Source organism: Stegodyphus dumicola, chromosome 2, assembly GCF_044657685.1.
Source record: "Stegodyphus dumicola isolate Sdum_Otavi_A_Nest chromosome 2, ASM4465768v1".
NCBI classification, from domain to species: domain Eukaryota; kingdom Metazoa; phylum Arthropoda; class Arachnida; order Araneae; family Eresidae; genus Stegodyphus; species Stegodyphus dumicola.
Genome location: NC_140769.1, coordinates 94,358,574 through 94,386,190, shown reverse-complemented (window position 1 = coordinate 94,386,190; position 27,617 = coordinate 94,358,574). Strand labels below are relative to the sequence as shown.

Below are 27,617 nucleotides of genomic sequence, written 5' to 3'. Positions count from 1 at the left end.
TTTCGAAAAGTATACAATTTGCTTTACTTTTTCAAAACTTGCAAATGAATAAATTACTCACATAACTTTTCCTGTATTGTTTCTTTTAACCATAATACCAAATTGGAGATCATTTACAAAATCAATAGAATAATCAACATTGTCTGGTGATTGTGCAGGAGGTAAAGGGACTTCTATAGGCACTTCAAATCTTTTCTTTGCTTTATCAGCAAACTGAAATAAGAAACAATGAAGATTAACCTGAATAAAATAAAATTTTCAATAAAATTCAAATATGCAAAAACAAGTAATATGAATTTTTTTTTTTAAGTCAATTCCTGTTTCAGTCAACAAAGAAATTTCTTTTTAGTTACTTTTTATTAACATTATTAACATTTTTTCATTTCTAGTTTATGAAGCTGATGGTGGTCTATAATTTCTCATTCTATCCATCTCTTGTAATGCTTCATTATTGCAAGGAACCTTTCCAGTGAGTTTTGGGCAGTCCAGTTCTTCAATTAAATATTCCATCTAATGATTTCACATGATTTTTCACATGATTTCAATTCTAATGATTTCAAGGCGACATATACTTGATCTGCTGCGAAGAGTTTTCGTTTTGTAAGGAACCCATTTTAAAGGGTCATATTTTAAACATATCTTATTATCATGTTAACATAGAAATATGGGGAGAATTTTCGCTATATAATGGGATATTACATCTGCTTCATCCAACGCTATAAAACTAAAATCCTTTAATTCTAATTTAATAAAGCTGATGGTGGTCTATAATTTCCAATTCTATCCATCTCTTGTAATACTTCATCACCGCAAGGAACCTCTCTATAAAGTTTTGAGCATTCCAGTTCTTCAATTAATATTCCATCTAATAATTTCACATGGCTCATGGCGACATTTGCTTGACTTGCCGCGAAGAGTTTTTGTTTTGCAAGGAACTCATTTTAAACATATATTATTATCACATTAACATAGAAATATGGGGAGAATTTTCGCTACATAATGGGACATTGCATCCATTTCATCCAACTCTATAAAACACAATTCTTTAATTCCATACACTTTAAAAATTTTTAGAACTCCATCTTACTGTTGCTACTTATTTTTGTTAAATATAGTCAAAAGTCGTTAATTCGGACACCCATAATCCGGAATGATCTATAATCCGGACCTCAAAGCTAAAAACTTTCTGCGTATGCGCCGCGTTGGCACATGCGCATAGGCGTTTTACACGTGCACGTAAGACCTTGACTACTGCGCTTATGCGTGTGCGCAAGTGCAGAATACGTTTTCGCCTGCGCGTTTAATGTATAACGGACGGTGTAAGCTAAAATTATCTTGATTATATATTTCAGTTAACGTTAATGATTGCGTTGTTCCTTAAACTTCGAATTGGATCCCGCTTATTATTTTTTGCAGACTGTAAGAGCAATTTTATAAAAGTAAACTTGAACTTTCGATTATGTCAAATAGAATTTCCGATGCTGAAACTTCCAAAGGATCTACAAAAGGAAATTATGTTTCGATGTCCAACAAACAAAAAGTGGAATTGCTGCAAAAAATGGATAAAGACATGAAGAATGTGACAGAGAGGTTAGTGAAAACGAAAAAATTTCGATTGACAAGTTAGTCGGTATTCTCGGCACAGCAATTAACGGGACTTTGTAACTGAACAAGAAATTATGTCTGTTTATAGAATTAAAGAGAAAGTATTATTATCACATAAAACGAAGCAACTTAAACAACTTACATTGAAAGAAATGTTTAACAAAGTAAACAAATAAATATTAAGCTTTTTTTTTTTTTTTTTTTGTAAATTTTTGATACCCTTTAGATCATAATTGTTCTTTATTTCATAAATTACGGTTTCATATTTTTAATTTTAGAATTTCTGCATGCCATCTTACAAGATTTAAACTGATGATCTATAATCCGGAAAAATCGATAATCCGGAATCGCCGAAGTCCCGACGAGTCCGGATTAACAACTTTTGACTGTATTACAATCTCATTTATCACAGTCATGCACTATTATTTCCTAATAAATGGTCATTATTTGTAAGTCTTATAATATATTTAATGAAAAACATATTAACATCAAGTGTCATCCACTACAAGTTTAAAAAAAATGTATTTGAACTTGAGTGGATGAATAAAAAGATTTTCATTCATGACTAAATATTTGAACAAGTTATAGATAGAGAGAGTGTGAGCTAATAAAAGTAGGAATTTAATAATTGTGAATCTTTATCAAAAAATAATGGTTAAAAACATTACTTAAATTTTAAATAAATATTTATGTAAAACATAAAATAAGAAAACAAATCTAATATGTAAAATATAAAATAAAAAAATAAATTTCTAATAAATTACTAACTTAATTAGCAATAGCTTCTAATTTTTTCTTTAGATTTTTATATGCCCTCTTCCTAGCATCTCCAATGCATCAAAATTTCTTTTGACTGCATCATTTCTAGATCAATACATACATATGATTTAATAATGCTGATGATGTAACTAATGCGAAACTTAAACAGAAACTTTGACATAACCAATTAGAAACTTGAACACAAAATTTCAAGTACCTAAACCTTTCCCATAATAGGCCGCCATACTGGATAACTGTGCACTTTTGTTTCTAGCTCTCTTTCCATCAAGATGGTACTGAGCTTGCTTAGCCTCTGCTAGATAAGCAGAAGTCCAATGGGCTGTCTGTTCCATATTTCTAAAAATACATTCTATATAAAATTGTGGAGTGCATAGCAAAACCCACAATGATGATGTAGAATGAAGAAGAATACATGTTCTTTAGTTATCAGGGAATAAAATTATGTGTGGAATTTACATCTACGTGATCGAGTGTCATCTTTCTAACTACACAGTTAAAGGCCTCTTCAAGTTATGACAATGCAGTGCCGGGCATTATTAGTTACTGAAACTCTCCCATTAAAACTACTGTAGTCCCCCATACCAGCAGGTTATATTGGGTCATGTGAAAAGTTTTGCAGTTTTTCAAATGGAAGTGCATTTTTCTCTGATTATTTTGTCACTGAAAATATAGAGTGACCTTGATTAAAGCACATTATTGAAACAAGTTTTTTTTTTTGTTGTTGTTGTTGTTGTTGTCATTGTTTACACTGCATAATTCTAGCATATGTTGTGACATAATTTTTGTGTCAGTGCAAATCTATGAATGGAGAACCCAAAAGTTCATCTTAATCACATTATGCTCTTTTATTTAAAAAAAAGAAAATATGCTAGTCAGACAGCTCATAAAATTTGCTTTTACACAGAAAACCACTGTTTCTGAAGATACAGTTTGAAAGTGCTTTAAGAAAATTAAAGCACAGAAATTTCAGTCTAAAAAATGATGCCTACTCTGAACTATAATCTTCTATAAACAACAATCTATTAAAAGAAGCTATAGCTGGAAAATCCTAGTTCGGAAACTATCAGACAGAATAAATATTCCAAAAAGTACAATGTATGATCATTTGAAGAAGGCAGGATATGTAAGCTGCTATGATGTGGTACTCCATACTTTAACGGAGTACAATATGCTTAAGTTTTGGCATGTGATTCTTTGTTAAAAATAAATTAAGAAGCTCCTTTTACAAACAAAGAGCTCATTACTGAGATGAGAAGTACACTAGCATTAAAGTAGTCAGTTTATTTGATGAATTATTAGTTTTACTTAAACCTATGCTTCTTTTCCAAACTCTAATAATATCTTCAGGCAGAAAAGATTCAGCAAGAGGCTATAACATACATATATGTTTATCAGACATGACATTTAATATCTCAAGGGCTCTGAAATTAGTTTCAACTTTATCATGCACCTTCATGAGTCATATTGCTTTGATCAGCTCAATGAATTATTCAGAATTAAGATCAATAATTCTCTCATCTATATTTCTATGAGATAATCATCTTTGCTGAAATCAAGCTTTAAGACATTCAATTACTTGATAACAGTTATCAATTGATAGGAGGAAAATTCAACGATATCTCTTGCATAAGATCCTTCAACAGTAGCTTGAAATAAATACAGTCAAAAGTCTTTAATCCCGACTCGTCCGGACTTCGGCAATTCCGGATTATCGATCATCAGTTTAAATCTGGTAAGATGGCATGCAGAAATTATAAATTCAAAAATATGAAACCGTAATTTATGAACCAAATTATGATCTAAAGGGTATCAAAATTTACAAAAAAAAAAGTTTAATATTTATTTGTTTACTTTATTAACCCTTTGATGTGCGCTATATTATTTTTTAATTTTTTTTTAACTAAAAACACTAGAAATCGAATATTATGATCCTAGAGACAAATAATATATGAATTAAAAAAATCTACTCCCACCCATTAAGCTGTGGGTGGTGGTTTCGCTGTGAAACCAGCGCGCATCTAGGACTTTGAAACTTACCGAGTCAGTAGGAAAAAACAACTTACCTTTTTCCGTACGGGCATTTCCAATGAATGACGAAATTTGCGAATTTTAAAAAAAAACTGCATTTAAAAATTGCATCAAATATAAATTTTTTACTTTATTTTACAAAGTATATCATCAGGGGAAAAAATTATAATTTATGTAATTTTTCTGCAGCAGTGAATTATTCAGAATAACATAAGAACGTACAGAATAAGGAAATTGGGATAAATAAATGGATAAAAGCCATAAATATATCCATGGGTTTTGCATCTTCCATAGAGGTAATTTCGTCAGTTGGGCCATAATCCTCAGAAAATTCGGGAATGGATTTCACTACATTCTGCATTTTATTCCATGTTACATCTGCAATTCTGGAAGGACCTGGTAAATTTATATCATCACTTTCTGACTGATCATCACTTTCATCTTCTATATTTCCATAAGCAGGAGGGAAGGGGGTAAAGGAGTATTTCCTTCTCCTTCACTTTCATCCACAGAGACCACTGATTCTGGATCTGAAGGTAATTCTTCAAGTAACGCTAATGCATCAGCTATTTCTAACCCTTTGCGAGGCATTTTGAATCTCAACAGTAGAAAATAAAATATTGGCAAAATATTTTAAATTTAATTAAATTTTTGCGCGTTTTCTATTTTTAATTATTCAAAAATATATTCGCAATTTTTTTGAACCACACAAAATAATTTAGAAAATCACAGTACTAGCATAGAGAGCAAGCATGTTGAAAGCAGAGAAAAATCTCTGGAACAAAAAATATTTTATGGGGGCAGGTGCATGTATTGTTTGGTAATACAATAACTCTGTGATTTCAAAACCCCTTATCTATATCCGGGTGAAAATAAACACTTCTATTTCAAAGCAGCAAACATTACTATAAAGAGCAGTGGTTTCAGGGCGTGACCACCGAGCCTCTAGCGGAATGTGAGCATTGTAACACAATGCTCTAGTGGGGCAGTGGTCGCGCCCTGAAACCACAAAGAAAATACCATAAATATACACAGGTTGTTTATATATGCAGTTTAATTATTGTTGTATTTTTATTGTTTATGATAGAAATAATGATGTGCGATAAAAATTTTTTTCATTTTTAAGTTATTAATATAAATAAAAGGAAGTTATTTTGTCTCACTGAAAATGAATTTTAAAAGGCATCCGATTTAAAATACTAAGACCTAAAAAATGTACAGTTCTGCAGTAATTTTGCGTTATTTAGAGGTAAAAGATACTAAGTAATCAATCGGTTTTCACTCAAACAGTTTGGAAACAAGAGCGGAAAAAATTTCGAAAATTGGTGGTTTCAGAGCGCGACCACCACCCCTCAAAGGGTTAAACATTTCTTTCAATGTAAGTTGTTTAAGTTGCTTCGTTTTATGTGATAATACTTTCTCTTTAATTCTATAAACAGACATAAATTCTTGTTCAGTTACACACTTCCGCTGTTCAAGTCCTATAATTGCTGTGTCGAGAATATCGACTAATTTGTCAATAGAAATTTTTTCGTTTTCAATAGCCTCTGTGTCACTTTCTTCACTATCGGAAGCGAATTATAATGACGAGGAATTTGATTTAAATCATATCAAAGGAGTACATCGAAATGAAATACTACATTTAGTAATGAATTATAAGCCGAATAAAATAAAAACATCTGCCCTGAAGATAAGGATAGTGCTGACAGAGCAACTTCCAAATCATTGCACGCCGCGGCATCCCCCCCCTCGCCGCCGAGCAGCGTGAAATTGATAAACAGATTTCGGAATGGTTAGAGAAACGAAGGATATGCCTTTATCCATTTTTTGCAGCAATTCCACTTTTTGTTTAATGGACTTCCAAACATACTTTTGCTTTGTAGATCCTTTACATATTAGTTAATATATATCGAAAATTCTATTTGACATAATCGAAAGTTCAAGCTTACTCTTACAAGCTCTAATAGTCTGAAAAAAATAATAAGCCGGATCCAATTCGAAGATTAAGGAACAACGCAATCTGCAACATTAACTGAATTAGATAATTTTAGCTTAGCTTATACCGTCCGTTATACATTAAATGCGTATGCGCACACGCATATTCGCAGCCGTAAAGGTCTTACGTGTATGCGTCAACACGACGCATGCGTAGAAAGTTTGTGGCTTTGAGGTCCGAATTAATGACTTTTGACTGTATTGTATTTTATCTTCACGTGGAATAAATTGATCACTATGAATTTTCTAAAACTGACTCTAGACACCCAATCATTGCTTAATACCACTACTGAATTCTTTAAATTCACTTTGTGGAATTCCAGTTTAGAACTGCAGCATTATGAATGCTATTATCCCCCGAATGAGCACGAATTGTTATTTTTCATCCCTTAGTTCTAGGCTATAAATATTTTTCACTATATATTGTATTTCCCTCATATTCTCTATTAAAATCACTTTGAGAACATTTAGAGTCATCAGATAATAATATTTATAATTTCTTGTTCTACTAGATCTAGCTCTGACCATTTTTCTTCTAACTGGATCATTAGGACTTCAATTTCTTCTATACCATGTACTTTTTCCCCTAAGCAATCTTCCAGTTTATTAGATATTCCAGTTAAAAACACTTCTTAAAGGGGTATATAATTCCTTTAGACCCTCTATTATTAGAATTAATAAATGATCGTACAATTATAATACTGCATTACATAAATTCCTCAAGTGCCCACTAGGAAGTGCCAATAAATTTGAGATCAGTAATAATATTGAAAGATAAAGGTCACCTTTGGTCTTCTTCCCAGTGAACCACTGAAGATAGACATATAGATAACCAAAAAAAATAGAAGGTATTAAGCCAAACTTTCTTACAAAGAGAACAACATATTTTATCACTACAAAATAATCTAAATGACAGAAGGAGATCAATTACAAATATGGTGAGCAATGGTAATTTCGGCTTCTGTTGAGACACCACCGTCTCTCTGGTTTAGCTCAGTCTAGAGTTCACTTCAGTTCATAATGGATAAAAACTGCTGAGAGCCTCACTCAGCAGTGAAAACAGCAGCCCGACTGCAGGTGATTTAGTGTACCAAAGACAGTCCACAGTGTGAATGTTTCTTTCGGACAAAGCCAAACCAGATACAGAAAAGTGGTGCAAATCATGTGATGCATGTGGAGCTTGAAAAGGCCTGCAAACACAGAGACAAGGAAGATTATAATGCTATAATGTAGGAATACATTTCAAGAGGATTGCTTTGGACATTCTAGGACCATTATCTTATACAATAAAGAGTGACAAGTACATCCAAATTGTCATGAATTACTTTAGTAAATGGCTGGAAGCTTATGGCATCCCTGATTGAAAAGCTTCAAGTGGTCTTATAAAGAAGTTCTAATGCAGAACTGGATTTCACAATTTGGAGTGTGTCTTTTCATTCATTCTGACCAAGGAACAAATTTCACATTTAAAGGGCTTTGTAGAATTTTTAGCATGGAGATCGCTCGTCACACCTTTACATCCACAGCTGGATGGCATGGTGGAGGGATTCAAACAAATAACCTTGAAGCATCTCTATCTACTCATACCCCACAGACAATAGGACTAGGATTGTTCATGAGAGCACTGAAATTTCACCAGTGAAAATGATGTTTGGCCATAGTCTGCATCTGTTGGGTGACCTGGTGTTGGTGTATTGAGAATATGGCAAAGCACACCAGGGCTATCTGCCTAAGGTTAGGGATGCCTTCATGGAGGACTTTCTAAGGGAAACTGGCTCGTATACACGTTACACATGGGGAAAATCACGAAAATCTCCATGCAGACAGCCCGTTCGCGGGATTCGAACCTCGGACCGAACTACCAGTGTTCAGCAATTTACCGCTCGGCCGCTGGTGGGCCTGTTGGGTGACCTGCTCTTTGGATGAACAAATATGATGTGACACCGGATATGCCTTCTTCTCCTGAGCAGTTTTTTAAAGATTTGAAGGCAGCTATAGAAGGCATCTATAGGTTCACCAGGTAAAGGATCAACACAGCCACTAAGAGGATGAAGATGGGATAAGATACAAAGCTGAAAAGAGGGACTTAGCCTCTTCATCATCCGTAACATGTCTAGCGCATTCAAGTGAAACTTCTGCAGGGCGGCCATAATGCACTTCAAGAGTTCTTCTACATTTTAAAACTTTTAAATGTTTAAAATGCTTTGTAAATGTTTACTTGTTAGAGTTTTTATTTTTGTCTGCTCTAATACCTCCTAGATGGCACCACTACTCAGGCATTCTATTTCTAATTGAATTTCCCCTGAATTTTATGAATTATCCGTGCCATTTTCGTAAGATACATGACAGTGGAAGATGGCTTCAATGTCTACTCAGCAGAAAAAGAGAAAAAATGAGGAGTTATGTCTTTTAGATTATGATAGTGACTTATCTGATTCAGATAACAAGAGTGAATCACTCTGATCTGATGAATTTTCAATTACATCATCAGAAAGTGAAGATGAACAACATAATCTGGCTGATGCAAGAACATGGAACCGGATTTCAAATACGCTATGTGCTCTGCTTAGATTTTCTTTCCTTGGAAAACGGAGAATTATTCAAAATGTTCTACAAAATGATCCTTCAACTCTTAATTTCTTTCAATTATATTTCAATAAGGATCTGATAAATATTATCATCGAAGAAACGAATCGTTACTATCAACAATTCATTAGCAGCAACATTCTGAAAGAAAATTCTCGTGTACATAAGTGGAAAGATACAGATGAGGAAGAAAAAAGTGTATTTTTGAGTTGGATTTTATTATAAGGCATTGTACAAAAACCAGCAGTTAAATGGTACTGGTCCAAAACACACTTTATTGAGACATAAATTTTCTCTAAAGTTATGACAGAAAAAAGATTTTCTTTTCTTATCAAATTTTTACATTTTTCAAACAATGAAGCCACTTGAAATAATGCTCAAAATCCAAAGTTAAAAAAAAAATTGGAATGTTACAGAATACCTCAGGAAAAAGCTCTCTAGTGTTTACATTCCTATGAGGGATATATGCATTGATGAAAGCTTATTTTTGTACAAGGGCCGTATGAGATGGATCCAGTATCTACCTTTAAAAGGTACTGACCACCTGAATCAGATGCTATCAAATTATCCTGCTGTGAAAAATAAGCAGAGATCTTATTTAAAAACGTTTCAACATTTATTAGATATGAAGATATTTAATGCATATGTTTTGTACAAGAAAAGAGGTAGCAAATTAGATCACTTGTCTTTCAGAATTGATCTTGTAAACAAAAACCATTGATAAATATTACAAGCCAACAACAAATGCACAAAATGACTATCGTTTGAGCAGCTACAATATGTCTTACCAAAAGGGACTTTATAGACAACACTTCACCTACTGCAAATCAGAAGGAACAAAGAAGAAGGTTTACATTTGTTGCAGAAAAACGTTAAAGTGTGCAAAGAAATATGGTACTATTGTAAAGAATGCTATGTAGGACTATGTATCACCCCATGTTTTAAGAGATTATCATACTGTACAAAATTTATAAAGGAATGGAGTTATATATTCAAGAAAAATGTAAATACAACTTGTATATATTTTTCAAAATAATAATCATGTTTTATTTCCTTATAATTTTATTTAATATTCATTTATATTTATTCACTATGAACGGAAGGAAAGTGATAGCTGCACAGAGAAAACAACACTACATGTGGCGAAAAACAGAGGGCTGCTGGGGAGACATTTTCGCAGACAGGAGAGGACGGCGAAAGGGCGAAGGAAAGAGATAAAGGTCTGGCTGTACAACTTGAAGCGCTGCTGTAGAATCTCTTGCAAGCTACACACATCATGGGAAGGGCCCTAATATGTACTCAAGAAAATGAATGACGTAGTGGTGCGTAGTCAAAGAACTCCTTCTTCTAAACCTAAAGTGAAGCACTACAAGAGACTTGCACCTCATTATTATAATAAAAATTAGCTATCCCTCATCTTGGGGATTGGATTACCCAGAACGTGCAATCATTAAGGAGGGTACGATGTCGTAAATAATTGTAAATATTTTTATCCTTTTCATTACATTTTTTATGTTCTATATTGCTGCAATATTTTTATTGCTTTACTTTATTTAGTGTTTTTATAATGGTAATTTTATGATTTATTTTGTGTCTAAAGTAATTTGTGACCATATGTCTTGTTTTTAAATGTTTATTTGTTGCATAGAATTATATATGAGTAACTTTTAATTCTGAGTTCAATAGTTTTAGAATTGTAAAAATAGCTCAATTAGAACAAGATATACACAATTTTGTTCCTAAGGAACATTGGCAAGTTTTTTGAAGATTCATGCAAACAAACATTTTAAGTCTTAGGGCAGATTCTTCCAGAAGTTTCCATAGACCCTGCTGTAGACTATAAGCACGTGTCGGTAAACTAGGGGGTTCAGTTGTGAAACAGCTGTGAATTGGCTCTGAGAATTTGAAGTTAGCTGAACTACAAATTGGGGTTTATATTTGACAGTGACCTAAATTTTACAGTTTATTTCATGTGTTAAAGAACTAATGAATATACATGTTCTCCTTGAGTTATTTCCAACAATTATTGTGCTGTGAATACTATTTATGTGCCTATTTTCCAAACAAATGGTTTATTTAAGACACAATAACAATAACATGTCGAATAAATACTAATTCAGAAGTCAAACAACAAAAATCAGCGTTATATTTACAAAATTTTCACAGGACTAGTTTCGATGGTTTTACTGAACCACCATCCTCAGCTGCAAAACCGCAAATGAACAAGATAGGAAATACAGTCAAAAGTCGTTAATCCGGACTCGTCGGAACTTCGGCGATTCCGGATTATCGATTTTTCCGGATAATAGATCATCGGTTTAAATCTCGTAAGATGGCATGCAGAAATTCTAAAATTAAAAATATGAAACCGTAATTTATGAAATAAAGAACAATTATAATCTAAAGGGTATCAAAATTTACAAAAAAACGCTTAATATTTATTTGTTTACTTTATTAAACATTTCTTTCAATGTAAGTTGTTTAAGTTGCTTCGTTTTATGTGATAATACTTTCTCTTTTTTTTGACATAATTTCTTGTTCAGTTACAAAGTTCTGCTGCTCAAGTCCCGTTAATTGCTGTGCCGAGAATACCGACTAACTTCTCAATCGAAATTTTTTCGTTTTCACTAACCTCTCTGTCACACTCTTCATGTCTTTATCCATTTTTTGCAGCAATTCCACTTTTTGTTTGATGGACATCGAAACATACTTTCGTTTTGTACGATCCTTTGGGAGCTCCAGAATCAGAAATTCTATTTGACATAATCGAAAGTTCAAGTTTACTTTTATAAAATTGCTCTTACAGTCTGCAAAAAATAATAAGCCGGATCCAATTCGAAGATTAAGGAACAACGCAATCATCAACATTAATTGAAATAGATAATTAGATAATTTTAGCTTATACCGTCCGTTATACATAAAAAGCGAATGCGAAAACGTTTTCTGCGCTTGCTCACACGCATATGCGCAGTCATAGAAGGTCTTACGCGCACGCGTAAATGCCTATGCGCATGTGTCAACACGACGCACGCGCAGAAAGTTTTTAACTTTGAGGTCCGGATTATGGGTGTCCGAATTAACGACTTTTGACTGTAATGATTACATAAGATAAGAAAGCCTGGACAAGAATAAGCAAGTGGCGCCATCTGTTGGTGAAACCAGAACTAAAACATAATTTCTTTAAAGGCCAAAGGCAAATTTGGATTGGAATTAGGATCGTTAACTAGAACAGAAAGATTTTTATGAATGTCAAATGCCTCTAGAAAATACAGTTCTCCAATGGAAGATGTTTTTTGAATAATTTTGGCAGCAGAAAAATTGAAAGTGTGGTTTTCGGACAACAATGTTGAGCAACAGAAGACTTCTGTGTTTCCTTTTTTCTAACATATGCCTCATGTTCCTTGACACAAAATTTTAAGGCTCTCTTAGCTTGGCCAATGTAAATTAAACCACACTGGCAAGGAATCCTATAAATACACCAGGAATTCATATCCGGAATGGCGTCCTTGAGTATGAAACTCGGAATTTTATTGATGGGAGAATAAACAACCTGAAAGTTAAAATTTCTGCAAAATATGTGCAACTTTATAGCTAATTGATGGAAAGAAGGGAATGACAACAGAATTTTTATAATCTCCTAAAACAAGAGCATGCCTTTTAGTGTGTTGAGATGAGAATTTTTTAACTGCTTGATTAATAATGTTGGGTGGAAAGCCTCTGTCAATAGCTATTGCTTTTAAATAATTTAGTTCTTCATCAAGGGCTAGTTTGGAGGAGCAAACTTGAAGAGCACGGAAAACATAGGAATAAAATGAAGCTAACTTTTGTTTAGTCGGATGACATGATTTAAAGTGTGGTGGAAGGCAAACCGATGAAGGTTTACAGTAAACTGTAGTACTGAAGTTAGATGTGTTACGTGTAACTAGAATGTCGAGAAGCGGAAGAGAATTGCAAGTCTCAAGTTCAAAAGTGAACTGAATAGCAGGATCAATAGAATTCATTGTTGAAAGAACTTTATTTAAATCATCTTTATTACCTTCAAACAGAGTAAAAGTATCGTCTACGTAGCGGAACCATGCCGGGAAGCTTAAAGTTTCAAACAGTTTTGATTCATAATAATGCATGTAGATATGAGCCAGGATGGGACTGAGGGGGCTTCCCATGGCTAATCCCTGAGTTTGCTTGTAATATTTATTTTGGAAAACAAAATGTGTTTGTTTCAAACAGAGTTGAGTGAGAGAAATTAGCTCATCAATTTCGATGCAAGAGAAATGAAATTCACGAAGTCTGGTTTCTAGACATCTTAATGCACCCTCCACTGGGACATTGGTGAATAATGATTTTACATCAAAAGAAACCATGAGTAAATTACTAGGAGAAATCTTTTTAACTTTTTTTACAAACTCTATTGAATTTTTTATGGTGTAAATGTTATTGTCTAATAGAGTTGAAAATCTAGAAACTAAATATTTAGCTAATGGATATGAGGCAGTACCTAAATTTGATACAATAGGGCGGAAAGGAATACCACTTTTAGGAATTTTGGGAAGAGCATATAATCTGGCGCAATTCGCAACAGATGGGATAAGTAAATGTTTTAAGTTGCCTGAAATGATTTGCGAAGATTTGATCATGGTTTTTATTTTTGACAAGTCCGAAGGTGAAGGATCTTTAGGGATCGGATTATATGGTCCTTCGTTTAAGAGTTTAGTGACACCATCAATGTAAGTGTTCTTATCCATGACGACTATCTGACCACCTTTGTCGGCCTTTGAAATGATAATATCCGGGTTAGAATGAATTTCACACAATGTAGCTCTTTCTCTCGCAGTTAGATTTGGTTTCAAAGGTTTATTATTGAATTTCACATTATGAGCGATAAGATGCCTAATCATTTCTTTCTGTGAATCTGAAACTTTACTGAACTTGAAAGCTTTTTCGATAGGAGCCAAAATCTTTGGAATCGAGGGTTTACAGGTTTGTGAGAAATTAAAATTATATTTTAGAATTTTCTCTTGTTCTTCTGAAAGACTAACATTAGAAATATTAACTATTGGCTTGATGTTTACAATGGGAAGATTTTTTGAACTACTTGAACTGGAAGATTGTAAAAGAAGTTTTTAAGTTAAATTCGAAAAACTTCTTCTACAATCTTCCAGTTGAAGCAGTTAAATTCGAAAAACTTCTTTTACAATCTTCTAGTTCAAGCAGTTAAATTCGAAAAACTTCTTTTACAATTCATTCTAATCCGGATATTATCATTTCAAAGGCCGACAAAGGTGGTCAGATAGTCGTCATGGATAAGAACACTTACATCGATGGTGTCACTAAACTCTTAAACGAAGGACCATATAATCTGATCCCTAAAGATCCTTCACCTTCGGACTTGTCAAAAATAAAAACCGTGATCAAATCTTCGCAAATCATTTCAGGCAACTTAAAACATTCACTTATCCCATCTGTTGCGAATTGTGCCAGATTATATGCTCTTCCCAAAATTCATAAAAGTGGTATTCCTTTCCTCCCTATTGTATCAAATTTATGTGCTGCCTTGTATCCATTAGCTAAATATTTAGTTTCTAGATTTTCAACTCTATTAGACAATAACATTTACACCATAAAAAATTCAATAGAGTTTGTAAAAAAAGTTAAAAACATTTCTCCTAGTAATTTACTCATTTTTTTTTTTTTTTTTTTTTTTTTTTTTTTGATGTAAAATCATTATTCACCAATGTCCCAGTGGAGGGTGCATTAAGATGTCTAGAAACCAGACTTCGTGAATTTCATTTCTCTTGCATCGAAATTGATGAGCTAATTTCTCTCACTCAACTCTGTTTGAAACAAACACATTTTGTTTTCCAAAATAAATATTACAAGAAAACTCAGGGATTAGCCATGGGAAGCTCCCTCAGTCCCATCCTGGCTGATATCTACATGCATTATTATGAATCAAAATTGTTTGAAACTTTAAACTTCCCGGCATGGTTCCGCTACGTAGACGATACTTTTACTCTGTTTAAAGGTAATAAAGATGATTTAAATAAAGTTCTTTCAACAATGAATTCTATTGATCCTGCTATTCAGTTCACTTTTGAACTTGAGACTTGCAATTCTCTTCCGTTTCTCGACATTCTGGTCACACGTAACACATCTAACTTCAGTACTACAGTTTACTGTAAACCTTCATCGGTTTGCCTTCCACCACACTTTAAATCATGTCATCCGACTAAAAGTTAGCTTCATTTTATTCCTATGTTTTCCGTGCTCTTCAAGTTTGCTCCTCCAAACTAGCCCTTGATGAAGAACTAAATTATTTAAAAGCAATAGCTATTGACAGGGGCTTTCCACCCAACATTATTAATCAAGCAGTTAAAAAATTCTCATATCAACATACTAAAAGGCATACTCTTGTTTTACGAGATTATAAAAATTCTGTTGTCATTCCCTTCTTTCCACCAATTAGCTATAAAGTTGCACATATTTTGCAGAAATTTTAACTTTCAGGTTGTTTATTCTCCCATCAATAAAATTCTGAGTTCCATACTCAAGGACCCCATTCGTGATATGAATTCCTGGGGTATTTATAGGATTCCTTGCCAGTGTGGTTTAATTTACATTGGCCAAACTAAGAGAGCCTTAAAATTTCGTGTCAAGGAACATGAGGCATATGTTAGAAAAAAGGAAACACCGAAGTCTTCTGTTGCTCAATATTGCTGGTCCGAAAACCACACTTTCAATTTTTCTGCTGCCAAAATTATTCAAAAAACATCTTCCATTGGAGAACTGTATTTTCTAGAGGCATTTGACATTCATAAAAATCTTTCTGTTCTAGTTAACGATCCTAATTCCAATCCAAATCTGCCTTTGGCCTTTAAAGAAATTATGTTTTAGTTCTGGATTCACCAACAGATGGCGCCACTTGCTTATTCTTGTCCAGGCTTTCTTATCTTATCTAATCATTATTTCCTATCTTTTTCATTTGCAGTTTTGCAGCTGAGGATGGTGGTTCGGTAAAACCATCGAAACTAGTCCTGTGAAAATTTTGTAAATATAACGCAGATTTTTGTTGTTTGACTTCTGAATTAGTAAATGGTTTATTTCTTCCTGCTTATCTGGACTATTATTCAAAGAAACATTAACGATCCCATAGCTCGTAACATGGCAACTAATTAACAAAATGAAAAAGACATACAAATAAAATAATTTTATTTTGGCAATGCTCTCCCTTGTTCAAAACAATCTGTTTTAGTTCCAAAAACATCAGAAAATTGTAAAAACTCGGCAATGAGCAAACTTCCACTATCCCCATAGTTCCGTCTCGGTTAGAATACTTATGTCTATTTGTACTGGCTTAATACTTGCAGCGCCACGTAATGTTAGAGGCGAGAGCCCAGTACTAATCAGTAAGCAATAGGGATGCACTCGGTCCACACCGAGTCTCCGCTCCTCTGACCGAACAAAGCGGCAGTCAATTGTTAATTGTTCCTTACTCACTCTTTGCCCGTTTAAGCGGCATTATTATTATTGAAAGAAAATAAATGTTGTTAAGTTTCTCAACTTGACTTTTATGAATTAATATACAGTCCACAACTACCAATTGCTATCAACATTTTGGTCCTAACCGACCTGAAGAAAGAACAGCAACTATGGATAATGTAATTTTGAATAGGCAACGCGGTTGTCTGAAAGCAAAAGTCACAAAACTGGAACATTCTCTGCGTGACTTCGTCGAAAATGAAGAAAGTGAATCATTTTTAGAAGTGAAATTGCAATCACTATCAGGAATAAAGTGATCCTTGGATGAATTAAAACAGCGGTACTTCAATCTACCAGCAGAGGTCACCATAGAGGAATCTTGTGAAATTATTGAAGAACTGGAGGACGATCTGGAGAAAATGGAGGTAATTCTCAAATACATCCTTTCAAAATTAAAATACCTCCTTTCAAAATAAAAATTTCAAAAATTAAAAATAAAAAAATTTTAAAGTTAATGCATTACCAGTACGTAAAAATACTGTTGAAAATATTAATGTTAAATTGCCTGAAATACCTTTACCTCAATTCTCGGGAAAATATGAAGAATTTCATGATTTTAAATGCCAATTCAAATCCTTAATTGCTGAAAATGAGAAATTAAGTGAAACACAAAAACTTTATTATTTAAAGGCTGCTCTTAAAGGAGAAGCAAAAAATATCGAGAATTGAGAAGATACATACAAGTCACTGTTTCAAGCTTTAGAATTAAGATATGAAAATAAACGGGCGATAGTGGATAGTCATATTCAAAATATTTTGAATCAAGAAAAAATTCAGCAGGAATCACCTAAGGAACTTCGTCAATTATTACATCATACCAAACGCAATCTACGTGCCTTAAAAACGTTAGAGTACAATCTTGATAGGCTATCTAACGCAATTTTAATAAACATTCTCCTTCAGAAAATTGACAAGGAAACCCGGAAGCAATTTGAGCTTACCTTAAAATCTAAAGATGTTCCATTACTCGATGAATTTTTAAATTTTCTTGAAAACCGAACTTTGGTACTAGAAAGCATTCATAAAAATATGCCTATCAAATTTCTTCCTAAACCCAGTATCGGTGCAAAATCAAAAGGTTTTGTTATAAATTCAATTCATTCTAACTCAAAAAAATGTATCCATTGTAAAGGAAACCATGCCCTCTTTAAATGTAGTGCGTTCAAACAAATGAATGTTGGAAATAGGCTCATTATCGTCAAAAATAAAAAATTATGTGTGAATTGTCTAAAAACTCATTCCGGAGAATGCAATTCAAACTTTTCGTGCAGCCACTGTTTCCGAAAACATCATTCCCTTCTCCATATGAACAATGACCCTCAGAGTCCAACGGCCACTCCCTGCTTTCCTCCAAATCAGGGGAAAACAAACCCCTCCGAAGAAGCTTCAGGTGACAATATACAGCAAGCAGCACATAGTCTTGCATCTATTTCTCCGGTGCGGGAAACTCTGTCTTACTGAGTATGGTGGTTATTTATGTGACGAATGTGTTCGGGCAGTGCTGCAGAATAAGAGCCTTACTGGACTGTGGTTCGCAAATGAGCCTCATCACCAAAGAATGCGCAGAATTTTTGGGTTTGAAAACTAAACCCATCCGAACGCACATTTTGGGAATAAGTGGATTAGCTCATTCAATCAAAGCGAAGATTTTAGTCCATATTTCGAATGAAACAGAGACCTTTTCTCACAATTTAGAATTATGTATTATTCCAAAAATAACAGATGTAATTCCTTCGACAAAACTGGATATTTCTAATCTAACGATACCGCATGACATTAAATTAGCAAACCCTAACTTCTATACACCTGGTAAAATCAATATATTGATAGGAAATGAGTTATTCTTTAACATCTTGAAAGAAGGTAGAGTTCAAGCGCTGAATGGAAACATAATATTGCAAAACACAGAATTTGGTTATTTAATGACAGGGATTCTACCTACTGTTAATAATCAATCCTATTGTTATTTGATAAAGGAATCAAGTCTCGATAATGCAATTAAGAAGTTTTTCGAATTAGAATCCTTCCCGGGAGATGGTAAGGAAGTCGTAAAGAATAAAGAAGAAATATTTTGCGAAAGGCATTTTAATGAAACATACTTGCGTGATAAAACAGGTAGATACATAGTAAAATTACCTATGAAGGATGATGCTACTTCTATGCTGGTTCATCTAAAGAAATTGCTATTAAGAGACTGAATACAATTTGGAATCGTCTTGGTGCTAATAAGACTATGGCTAATTTGTATAAGGAATTTATGAACAAATATTTAAACTTAAATCACATGGAACCTGTTATGCCTGTGGATAACTGTGACACTTGTTACTACATTCCCCCTCATGCAGTTTATCACCCGGAGAAAACTTCAACTCGATTAAGAGTTGTTTTCGATGCATCGTGTAAATCATCCAGTGGCTATTCACTAAATTCAATTCTACTGAACGGAGGCACAATTCAAGAAGATCTTTTTTCTATAGTTTCCAGGTTTAGAAAACATCGCTTTGCCTTTAGTGCCGATATTAAGCAGATGTATCGACAAATACTCATACATCCATCGCAAAGAAATTTACAGAGAATTGTTTGGAAGCCAAGCCGCGAGGCCACAGTTCAAGTGTATAGGTTACGTACGGTTACATACGGCACTACTAGCGCGCCGTTCTTAGCCATGAGAATCTTAAAGGCATTGGCAGCTGACGAACAGGACTATTTTCCCAGGGCGGTTGCGGTCACATCTACGGATTTTTATATGGATGATATCCTGACAGGAGGAAATACTTTAGAAGAAGCAAAGGAGCTTCAGTCTGAATTAGTACAAATGCTTTGTCGTGGAGGTATGGAGCTACATAAATGGGTGCCCAATCATCCTGAGCTGCTGCATGATATTTCAACACAGGAATATTCCTTTGAATCTCAAGAAAGTGTAGTGAAGACGCTAGGAATGCTCTGGAAACCAAAGGATGATCACTTGACTTTCAAAACAGCTGTGAACAATCAAGATAGCTTTACTAAACGTCAGGTGTTATCTGAAATAGCTAAGCTTTTTGATCCATTGGGTCTCATCGGACCCGTAGTAATGAGGGCAAAAATATTCATGCATACACTATGGCTGCTGAAACTGGACTGGAATGAGGAATTACCTCCCAAGGAGTTGTGTGAATGGAAAAAATTCCTTTCCCAGCTTCAGTTAATCGATCAATTGAATATTCCCAGATATGTTTTAACTGAACATTCCGTTAGAACCGAGATCCATGGATTCTCAGACGCTTCGGAAAAGGCTTATGGTGCAGCTATTTACATCCGTTGTATTACCACTGATGGAATGAATTATTCCAATCTCCTTTGTAGCAAATCCTGAGTTTCTCCTATAAAGCCTGTTACAATTCCACTTCTTGAATTGTGTGGAGCATTACTTCTGTGTAGGCTTGTGTCAAAGGTAATAACAGCTCTGCAGCTAAGTATCGATGGTGTTTATTTGTGGTGTGATTCTTTATTGTTCTAGCAAGGATAAACATGCCTACGTACAAGCTCAAAACTTTTGTGAGCAATCGAATTGCTGAAATTCAAACCTTGAGTCATCAATTCAAAAGGGGTCATGTTGCCTCAAAGGAAAATCCAGCGGATATAATATCCCGAGGAGCAGACACTAGTGAACTTTTGGCTAATTCCTTGTGGTGGTCAGGTCCTGAGTTCCTCAATCAGCAACTTCTGTTTCCAGAATGCATTTCTTATTCGTCGGACGAGGAGTATGAGAAAGAACTGAAACAATCATCAATTCCAGTTCTGACTTTGACAATGAATGAACATTTTATAGACTCTTTTTTAAAACTTTCCAATAATTTTCCTAAGCTAATCAGAATTCTCAGTTTTATTTTCAGGTTTATCTTAAATTGTAAATCTCAGGATAAGATGCAGGGATATTTAATATACTAGATTTAATATACTAGATAATATACTAGATGAGATGAAAAAGGCTGAGGAGTTTCTTATACGGCATGCCCAATTAACTGCCTTTAATTCGGAAATTACAGCTCTTCGACGAGGTAAACCTATTCCTGCACAAAGTAAGTTAAGAGGTCTTGACCCTTTTCTAGATGAGAATTCTCTTTTAAGAGTTGGAGGAAGATTAAAAACTCAAATTTATTATTTGATTGTAAACACCAGCTAATTTTGCCTCCTACTCATAGAGTTACTGTATTGATTTTTGAATATTTTCATAAGAAGTATCTACATATTGGAGTGCAGGGTTTACTTCATCAGGTGCGTTTGAAATATTGGCCCATTCACGGCAAGGGCTTGGCTTGTAAAATAGTTCATGCTTGTGTGATTTGTTTTAAAAACAAACCAATTGCAGCAAGTCAGGTCATGGGTAATCTTCCCACTGAGCGTATAACTCCAACTTCACCCTTTCTTAATTGTGGCGTTGACTTTTGCGGACCATTTCATGTACAATTCAAGGGTCAACGCAAGGGCATTTTTCCTAAAATATATGTTGCTTTATTTATATGTTTGTCCACAAGGGCAATCCATTTGGAGGTAGTGACAGACTTGACGTCTGAAGCCTTTATAGCAGCTCTTAAGCGATTTTGTGCGAGAAGAGGGAAAATCTCTTCCATCATTACAGATAATGCCACAAATTTTAAGAGGGCACATACAGAGTTAAAGCATTTACAGAAATTGATTAGAAAACCAGATGAGGCGTTATCCAGCTATTTCACCTCAGAATCTATAATCTGGAAATTAATTTCCCCTAGAGCATCGAATTTTGGTGGACTGTGGGAAGCGGGAGTTAAATCCTTTAAATACCATCTTAGAAGAACTATGGGAAGTACTAAGGTTACGATGGAAGAATTTCTTACAATCATTACTCAGATTGAAGGAATCTTAAATTCACGCCCATTAACCCCTATGTCTAATGATATTAACGAATTTGAAGTTTTAACGCCAGGACATTTTTTAGTCGGCCGTCCAATCACGTCTATACCAGAGCCTAAACTTATTGAAATCACTGATAATAGGTTATCAAGGTGGCAGCAGACAACAAAATTTGTTCAATTAATATGGAAGCGTTGGCAAACAGATTACCTCAATCACTTGCAACAGTGCAATAAATGGCAGTTTCAGAAATCCAATGTAGAAACAGGTGCAATGGTTTTACTTAAGGATGAGAATTTGCCACCTTGCCATTGGGCCTTAGGTAGAATTTTAGAGACAATCCCTGGTACAGATGGTAAGGTACGTGTAGCTAAAGTTAAAACTGCTTCAGGAATCTGCACTAGATCTATATCAAAAATCTGTTTATTGCCAATGTAATATTCAAATTTCTACTGATTTGTGGAATCAGTTTATACATTACAAGAATTTAATAATGATTATATGTTTAAAGGATTTGTATGGCTTATTTTGAAATGTATGTGTATTGTAACACTTTTTATGTCAACTTAGTATATATTGTTTGCATAATTACTATTTTCAATATTCAAGGTTCTTAAACTTCATAATTCAGTTTTAGATCTGTAGTAATCTGACAATTATTTATGTGATTATCAGTTTTGAAATATTGTGATTTGTCACTAATTAATTAATTGAAATTTTTGTATCAAATTTCAATGCCGGGCGGAATGTTCCGTCTCGGTTAGAATATTTATGTCTATTTGTACTGGCTTAATGCTTGCAGCACCACGTAATGTTAGTGGCGAGAGCCCAGTATTAATTAGTAAATGATAGGAATGCACTCGGTCCACACCGAGTCTCCGCTCCTCTGCCCGAACAAAGCGGCAGTCAATTGTTAATTGTTCCTTACTCACTCTTTGCCCATTTAAGTGGCATTATTATTATTGAAAGAAAATAAATGTTGTTAAGTTTCTCAACTTGACTTTTATGAATTAATATACAGTCCACAACTACCAACTGCTATCAACACCCATGTCTACAGTAATATGTTTTCGATCAAAAAAATATAAAAATAGATAAATGCACAAATTTTGATCCATTCAATTTAATTATTTATGAAGTACGACTTCATGGAAAGTGAATTTTTGCATTCAATAATGTAAGGTGAAATACCACATTTTTAAAGAAATGAGATGCTTTTCATAAGCCATCATTGAAATAAAAATATTACTGATAACTGTCATTAGTAATAAAAACAAATATAAATGACCAGCACTCATTTGCTACATGCACGCACATACTTGGGTTGTTTCATAAATACATTTTGGTGACACAGCATGTTTCTCATGAATACCATTGACGGATTGACTGATATAAGGAAAATTGTAAATAAGGTAAGTAGATATTTCCTTTGTGTAGTGCTAAGATGAATTTTCTTTTTTATGTTATTTCATTGTTTGATTTATTGAGATTGTATATTTTTTTGGTTTAATCTTTGGAATATGGTAACAAGCAGTTTGGCGACATTTTGCTAGGCGATAAAGGTTACTACCTAGGACTTGGGGAATAATGTGAGAAGTATCCAATTCCAATTACGCATTATTTTGGGTGAGAGAAATGAGAGATCATGAGATATATCATGTGACATTTATGGACGAATCAGTTGTTTAATCGGAAAAGGGGGAAAATTTGAAAAAATATCTGCAGTTCTTTATAGCATTTTCTATTTAGGTTCATTGTGTGTTGTGTGAAAGAGTGTTCCTTAATTTTTGGATCCCATGGCCCTATGTAAAGTGAATTCGAAATTTTTATTGTGTTTAGCATTTTGTATTTAGCTTCATTGTGTGTTGAGTGAAACAGTGTTGATTAATTTTTGGATCCCATGGCCCTATGTAAAGTAAATTCAAGGAAGGATATAACAGATAAGTTTGAATGGCAGTGGAAGAAATCTGGTGAAAATGGACATACGAATACGATTGAGGGCACGTGGGGTGCTATAAAAAGTGCTATTCTGAAGTATTATGATAATGAGAATTTTGCTTTTTATTTAGCAGAGGAAGTATGGCCTAAAAATTATCAGAAAAAATCATTCAATGATTTTATTGAATCCATAAAAAACGTTTATCGGCTATGCACTCAAGATTCTGAAGAAGATTAGGTAAGTTAGTATTTTTAATCATTTCAGGATATTATTTTTATGCATTGTTCTAAATGTAAGGAAATAAATTAATATGGTATTATTGGAAAATTGTTATTAGCAATGAATTAGTTTAAAGTAATTAAGATTTGAAGTTAATTTTTATTAATTTAATATATGTGTTTATTTATATTTTAAGTAGTGTTTTTTAATTGAATTATATTTTAATTAAATGATAGTTATTTTGTGAATTATATGTTTGTAACATTTTGGAATATGTTTCAGTAGAAGTAAACGTGCATGGAAATAATTTAAATATTTGACACTAAGTATTTGCAATCATTTTTAATGTCTGCGTTATAAATTCGCAGGTGACGTTTATAATAGATAATTTAGAGGGAAAAGATTTTGAATATTTCATTTATTTTATATGTGCAGATGTTCATCCTTGGAAAGGGTATATACGTTTTCGCGATCAGGTAATTTCATATATGTCCTTTTTACCGACTTTAAAGATTCACAAAATTTTCCTGCATTTTCGAGCAAATTTCTCTAATTTATGAGAAAAAAGCAGTGTACATGGATAAAGTCAAGAGTATGCGCAATGCCATTTTTGTGCAATTCTGGGATTTTTTTTAAGTAAAAATAGATCGACGTGTACATGGTTTAACTATATTTTAATTAAATGATAGTTATTTTGTGAATTATATGTTTGTAGCATTTTGGAATACATTTCCATAGAAGTAAACGTGCATGGAAATAATTTAAATATTTGACACTAAGTATTTGCAACCATTTTTAATGTTTGCGTTATAAATTCGTTGGCGACGTTTATAATAGATAATTTAGAGAGAAAAGTTTTTGGATATTTTATTTATATTATACGTGAAAATGTTCATCCTTGGAAAGGGTATATAGTTTTTCGCGATCAGGTAATTTCATATATGTGCTTTTTACCGACTTTAAAGATTCACAAAATTTTCCTTTATTTTTGTGCAAATTTTTCTAATTTATGAGAAAAAAGCAGTGTACATGGATAAAGTCAAGAGTGTGCGCAATGCCATTTTTGTGCAATTCTGGGATGTTTTTTTAAGTAAAAATAAGTCGACGTGTACATGGTTAATGTGTATGTGGGATTCTGAAAAACGCTGCAAGGAGTATGCGATTCTGCACTTTCTTCCAATTTTGCATTTAATATTTGTCATGAATAAGCAGTTTTGTTCCATAAAACTTCTAGCATAAGTGTAATTCGGCTAGCAGATTGTTGGAAAAAGTGTTGAGTAAATAAAAAGAAAAGAAACATGTCTTTACTTCGTGAAGACAAAATGGCGCCAGAAAAAAAAAGAGTAGAAGGTTGCTGTAGCAGAGTTGGTTGCCAAATGTTTACCAAAAAATCGCCAAGTTACCATAATCCAAAGATCAACCACTTTTTGTTGACTGCTCCTTTGACTTTTTAAGTGAATACGCACATGTGCACATGGACAAAGTCAAGGGAATGTGCAATGCCTAGTTTGTGCAATTCTCTGATTTTTTTTTTTTTTTTTATGTGAAAATAGGTCGATGTGTACATGGATACTGAGTTTGTGCAATTCTTTGACTTATTATTTTGTGCAGCAGTGATTTTTGGCACTAAAATTGCCAAAAATAACAAGTCAAAGAATTGCACAAACTTGGTATCCATGTACGGCCAAAAATTGTCAATTTTCGCCAAGGGGTACCCGTAAATATACTTTTACCCATACCCCATGTATCTTCACTTGCATCAAAAAATTTATCAACCAAGTAAATATATTAAAATACACTAACAATGGATGCATAATTCAAATTCACTAAAATGTACTAGTAATTATCGTCATGGAATTCAACACTGAACCACTTTCACTCCACACTTTAAACACTCCACATCTCTCAATTGCCACATACAAGAAAAAAAAACTAAAAAAAATAATTACCTAAATAAAATTAAATGAAAACATTCATAAATTATAAACTATACGTCACCTAAAATCCAACATTCTCTCACGAATAACAGCATAACCTCCTGCAAATATTAAGCAGTAAAACTTTTAAAAATAAACACAATATTTCAAAATTAAACTTAAAAAAAAATCTTCTGGCTACACTAAACTCACACTCATTATAATCATCAAAATAAAGCTTTATGTTTGCCACAAGAAAATATACAGCTGGAAACCGCAACCAAATTGAAGTCATGCCAGATAAAAACTCTCGCCAAGTTTTACATTCATCTCGCTTATAGAAGATTAATGTTTTGCACTCTTCTCGCTTATGGAAGATTAACTGAAACTTCAAAAACTGAAAACCATTATTAATATACTTATTCAACATAAACCATTATTAAGTAACATAATTATTTAACATTTTCTATCTTATTGATCTTGTTTAAAACATTTGATTTAATCCTAGTATACAGTACACATGGCATTTGTTGACAGTATGATGATCAGTAAATGAGTCAGTTTAAGTTTGGTGACAATTTTCAAAATCGCACCAAGGCCATACCGTATACTAAGATTTTACCCATTTTTAACTATATCTTTTAATACTGTTTGAAATTTTTGGTGTTCTCACATTTTCCTGCCAGTCATAAGTGCAAGTCATAAATCAATGGTGAATAATTTTTTACTAGCCTAACATCATTTTTTTTTTTTTTTTTTTTTTTTGAATGGTGGTCACTATTTGTCTTTGTTAGACACTTCAAACTCCTAAGGGTGGACATAGTGGCTATTTTATAGTGGAGTTCATTGTTATTCAAAAATAAAGTATGGTAAATGAAAAATTCCCAACAAGAATAAGCTAAATTTTCATATCTTGCTTATTAAAGGATAATGAAATTATATGTGGAATTTCTTAAACAGTAAGAAACAACATTACCTTCAATCGGAGTCGCTTTTCAGTTTCAAAGTACACTTGAAGACTGATTGAATCAACTTCGTCACCAAACATTTTAATTTCTGTCGTACGTTCAAGATCCACATGATATCCATTTGATGTTTTTCGAACTTCTTGATATTTGTAACCATAACCATCGGGATAAAAGCATAAGGGTTGTGATTCTTCTGTTCTTTGAACCCATATGCATCTTAAAAGATATACATACAAACATATTACATATATATAAAAGTGGTACAAGCAAAAAATTTATAACAATGAACACTAAATATATATATATTCTATACAATGATTATAAATGATAGTCTTACTGTAAACTATAATGCTAAAATATATCTTGAATCTACATGGCACTCTCTCAGTAAAAAATAAACTGCATTTTTAATAAATGAATATCCATAATAAAACTTTTTCTTTCAATAAAATTCTTTTTTAAACATACAGATCACAATAGTAGAGATTTACAACAGTCAATTATATATCTTAGATTAGCATTCAATTATATACCTTAGGTTCAAGTTTTCTTTTCTTGATTTTTAATTCTGAGATTTATATAAAAAAAAATATGATAAAATCACATTTAAATCTTACCCTCTATTTAGGCATTTTTCATAATTCAACGGCAGATCAGGATTACAATCCACTCTTATTAAAAAACTATTTATGTAAACTTCAACGTATAAAATAATACAAAGCAAAGCTACCAGGCTAATGCCAAATAAAATATAGAAAAGGTACCACTTTGCATTTTTAACTGATATTTCCTTATCTCGGAACATAAATGTAGAAGGAAATTTAAAACTGAATAACTCCGATCCATTATTGGACATTACTGAAACACTCTCTTTCTCGAACGAAGCAATGAAAGGAACTAATTTTAAAAAAAAATACAAAATTATAGTATTTTGAAATATCTGATACGAGGTCACTTTTCATTCAACGAGTACGATATCAGAAATGCACTTTTTTTTCCTCCATCCTAACTGCATTTCGTCATACCAAATGAATGCTAGCATTCAACTACAGTGGCAGGAAAACAATAGGATGTTAAGCGAAAGTTACTTTTGAAGGAGATATTTCATGAATTTGCCGAGGCTTTTAAGATCTTACCACAAAAAATAAATAATACTAAAAAAACAACTGTTCA

General features: G+C 33.2%; 1 protein-coding gene across 6 annotated transcripts in view; it reads right to left on the bottom strand.

Moving 5' to 3' along the window:
• Nucleotides 1–27,617, bottom strand: part of LOC118201094 (lysosomal alpha-glucosidase-like) — a 184,572-nt gene that overhangs the window by 137,493 nt on the left and 19,462 nt on the right. For 2 of the 6 annotated variants that reach the window (XM_085810921.1, XM_085810923.1), the window contains exons 2-3: nt 26,453–26,660; nt 62–213 (exon numbers count right to left, since the gene is read on the bottom strand). In XM_085810921.1, coding sequence (XP_085667047.1) covers nt 62–213; nt 26,453–26,660 — 360 coding nt within the window. Of the gene's footprint in view, nt 1–61; nt 214–26,452; nt 26,661–27,061; nt 27,543–27,617 lie in introns of those variants that run through there. The other 4 variants (XR_015039502.1, XM_085810922.1, XM_085810920.1 and 1 more) reach the window with 4 other exon arrangements.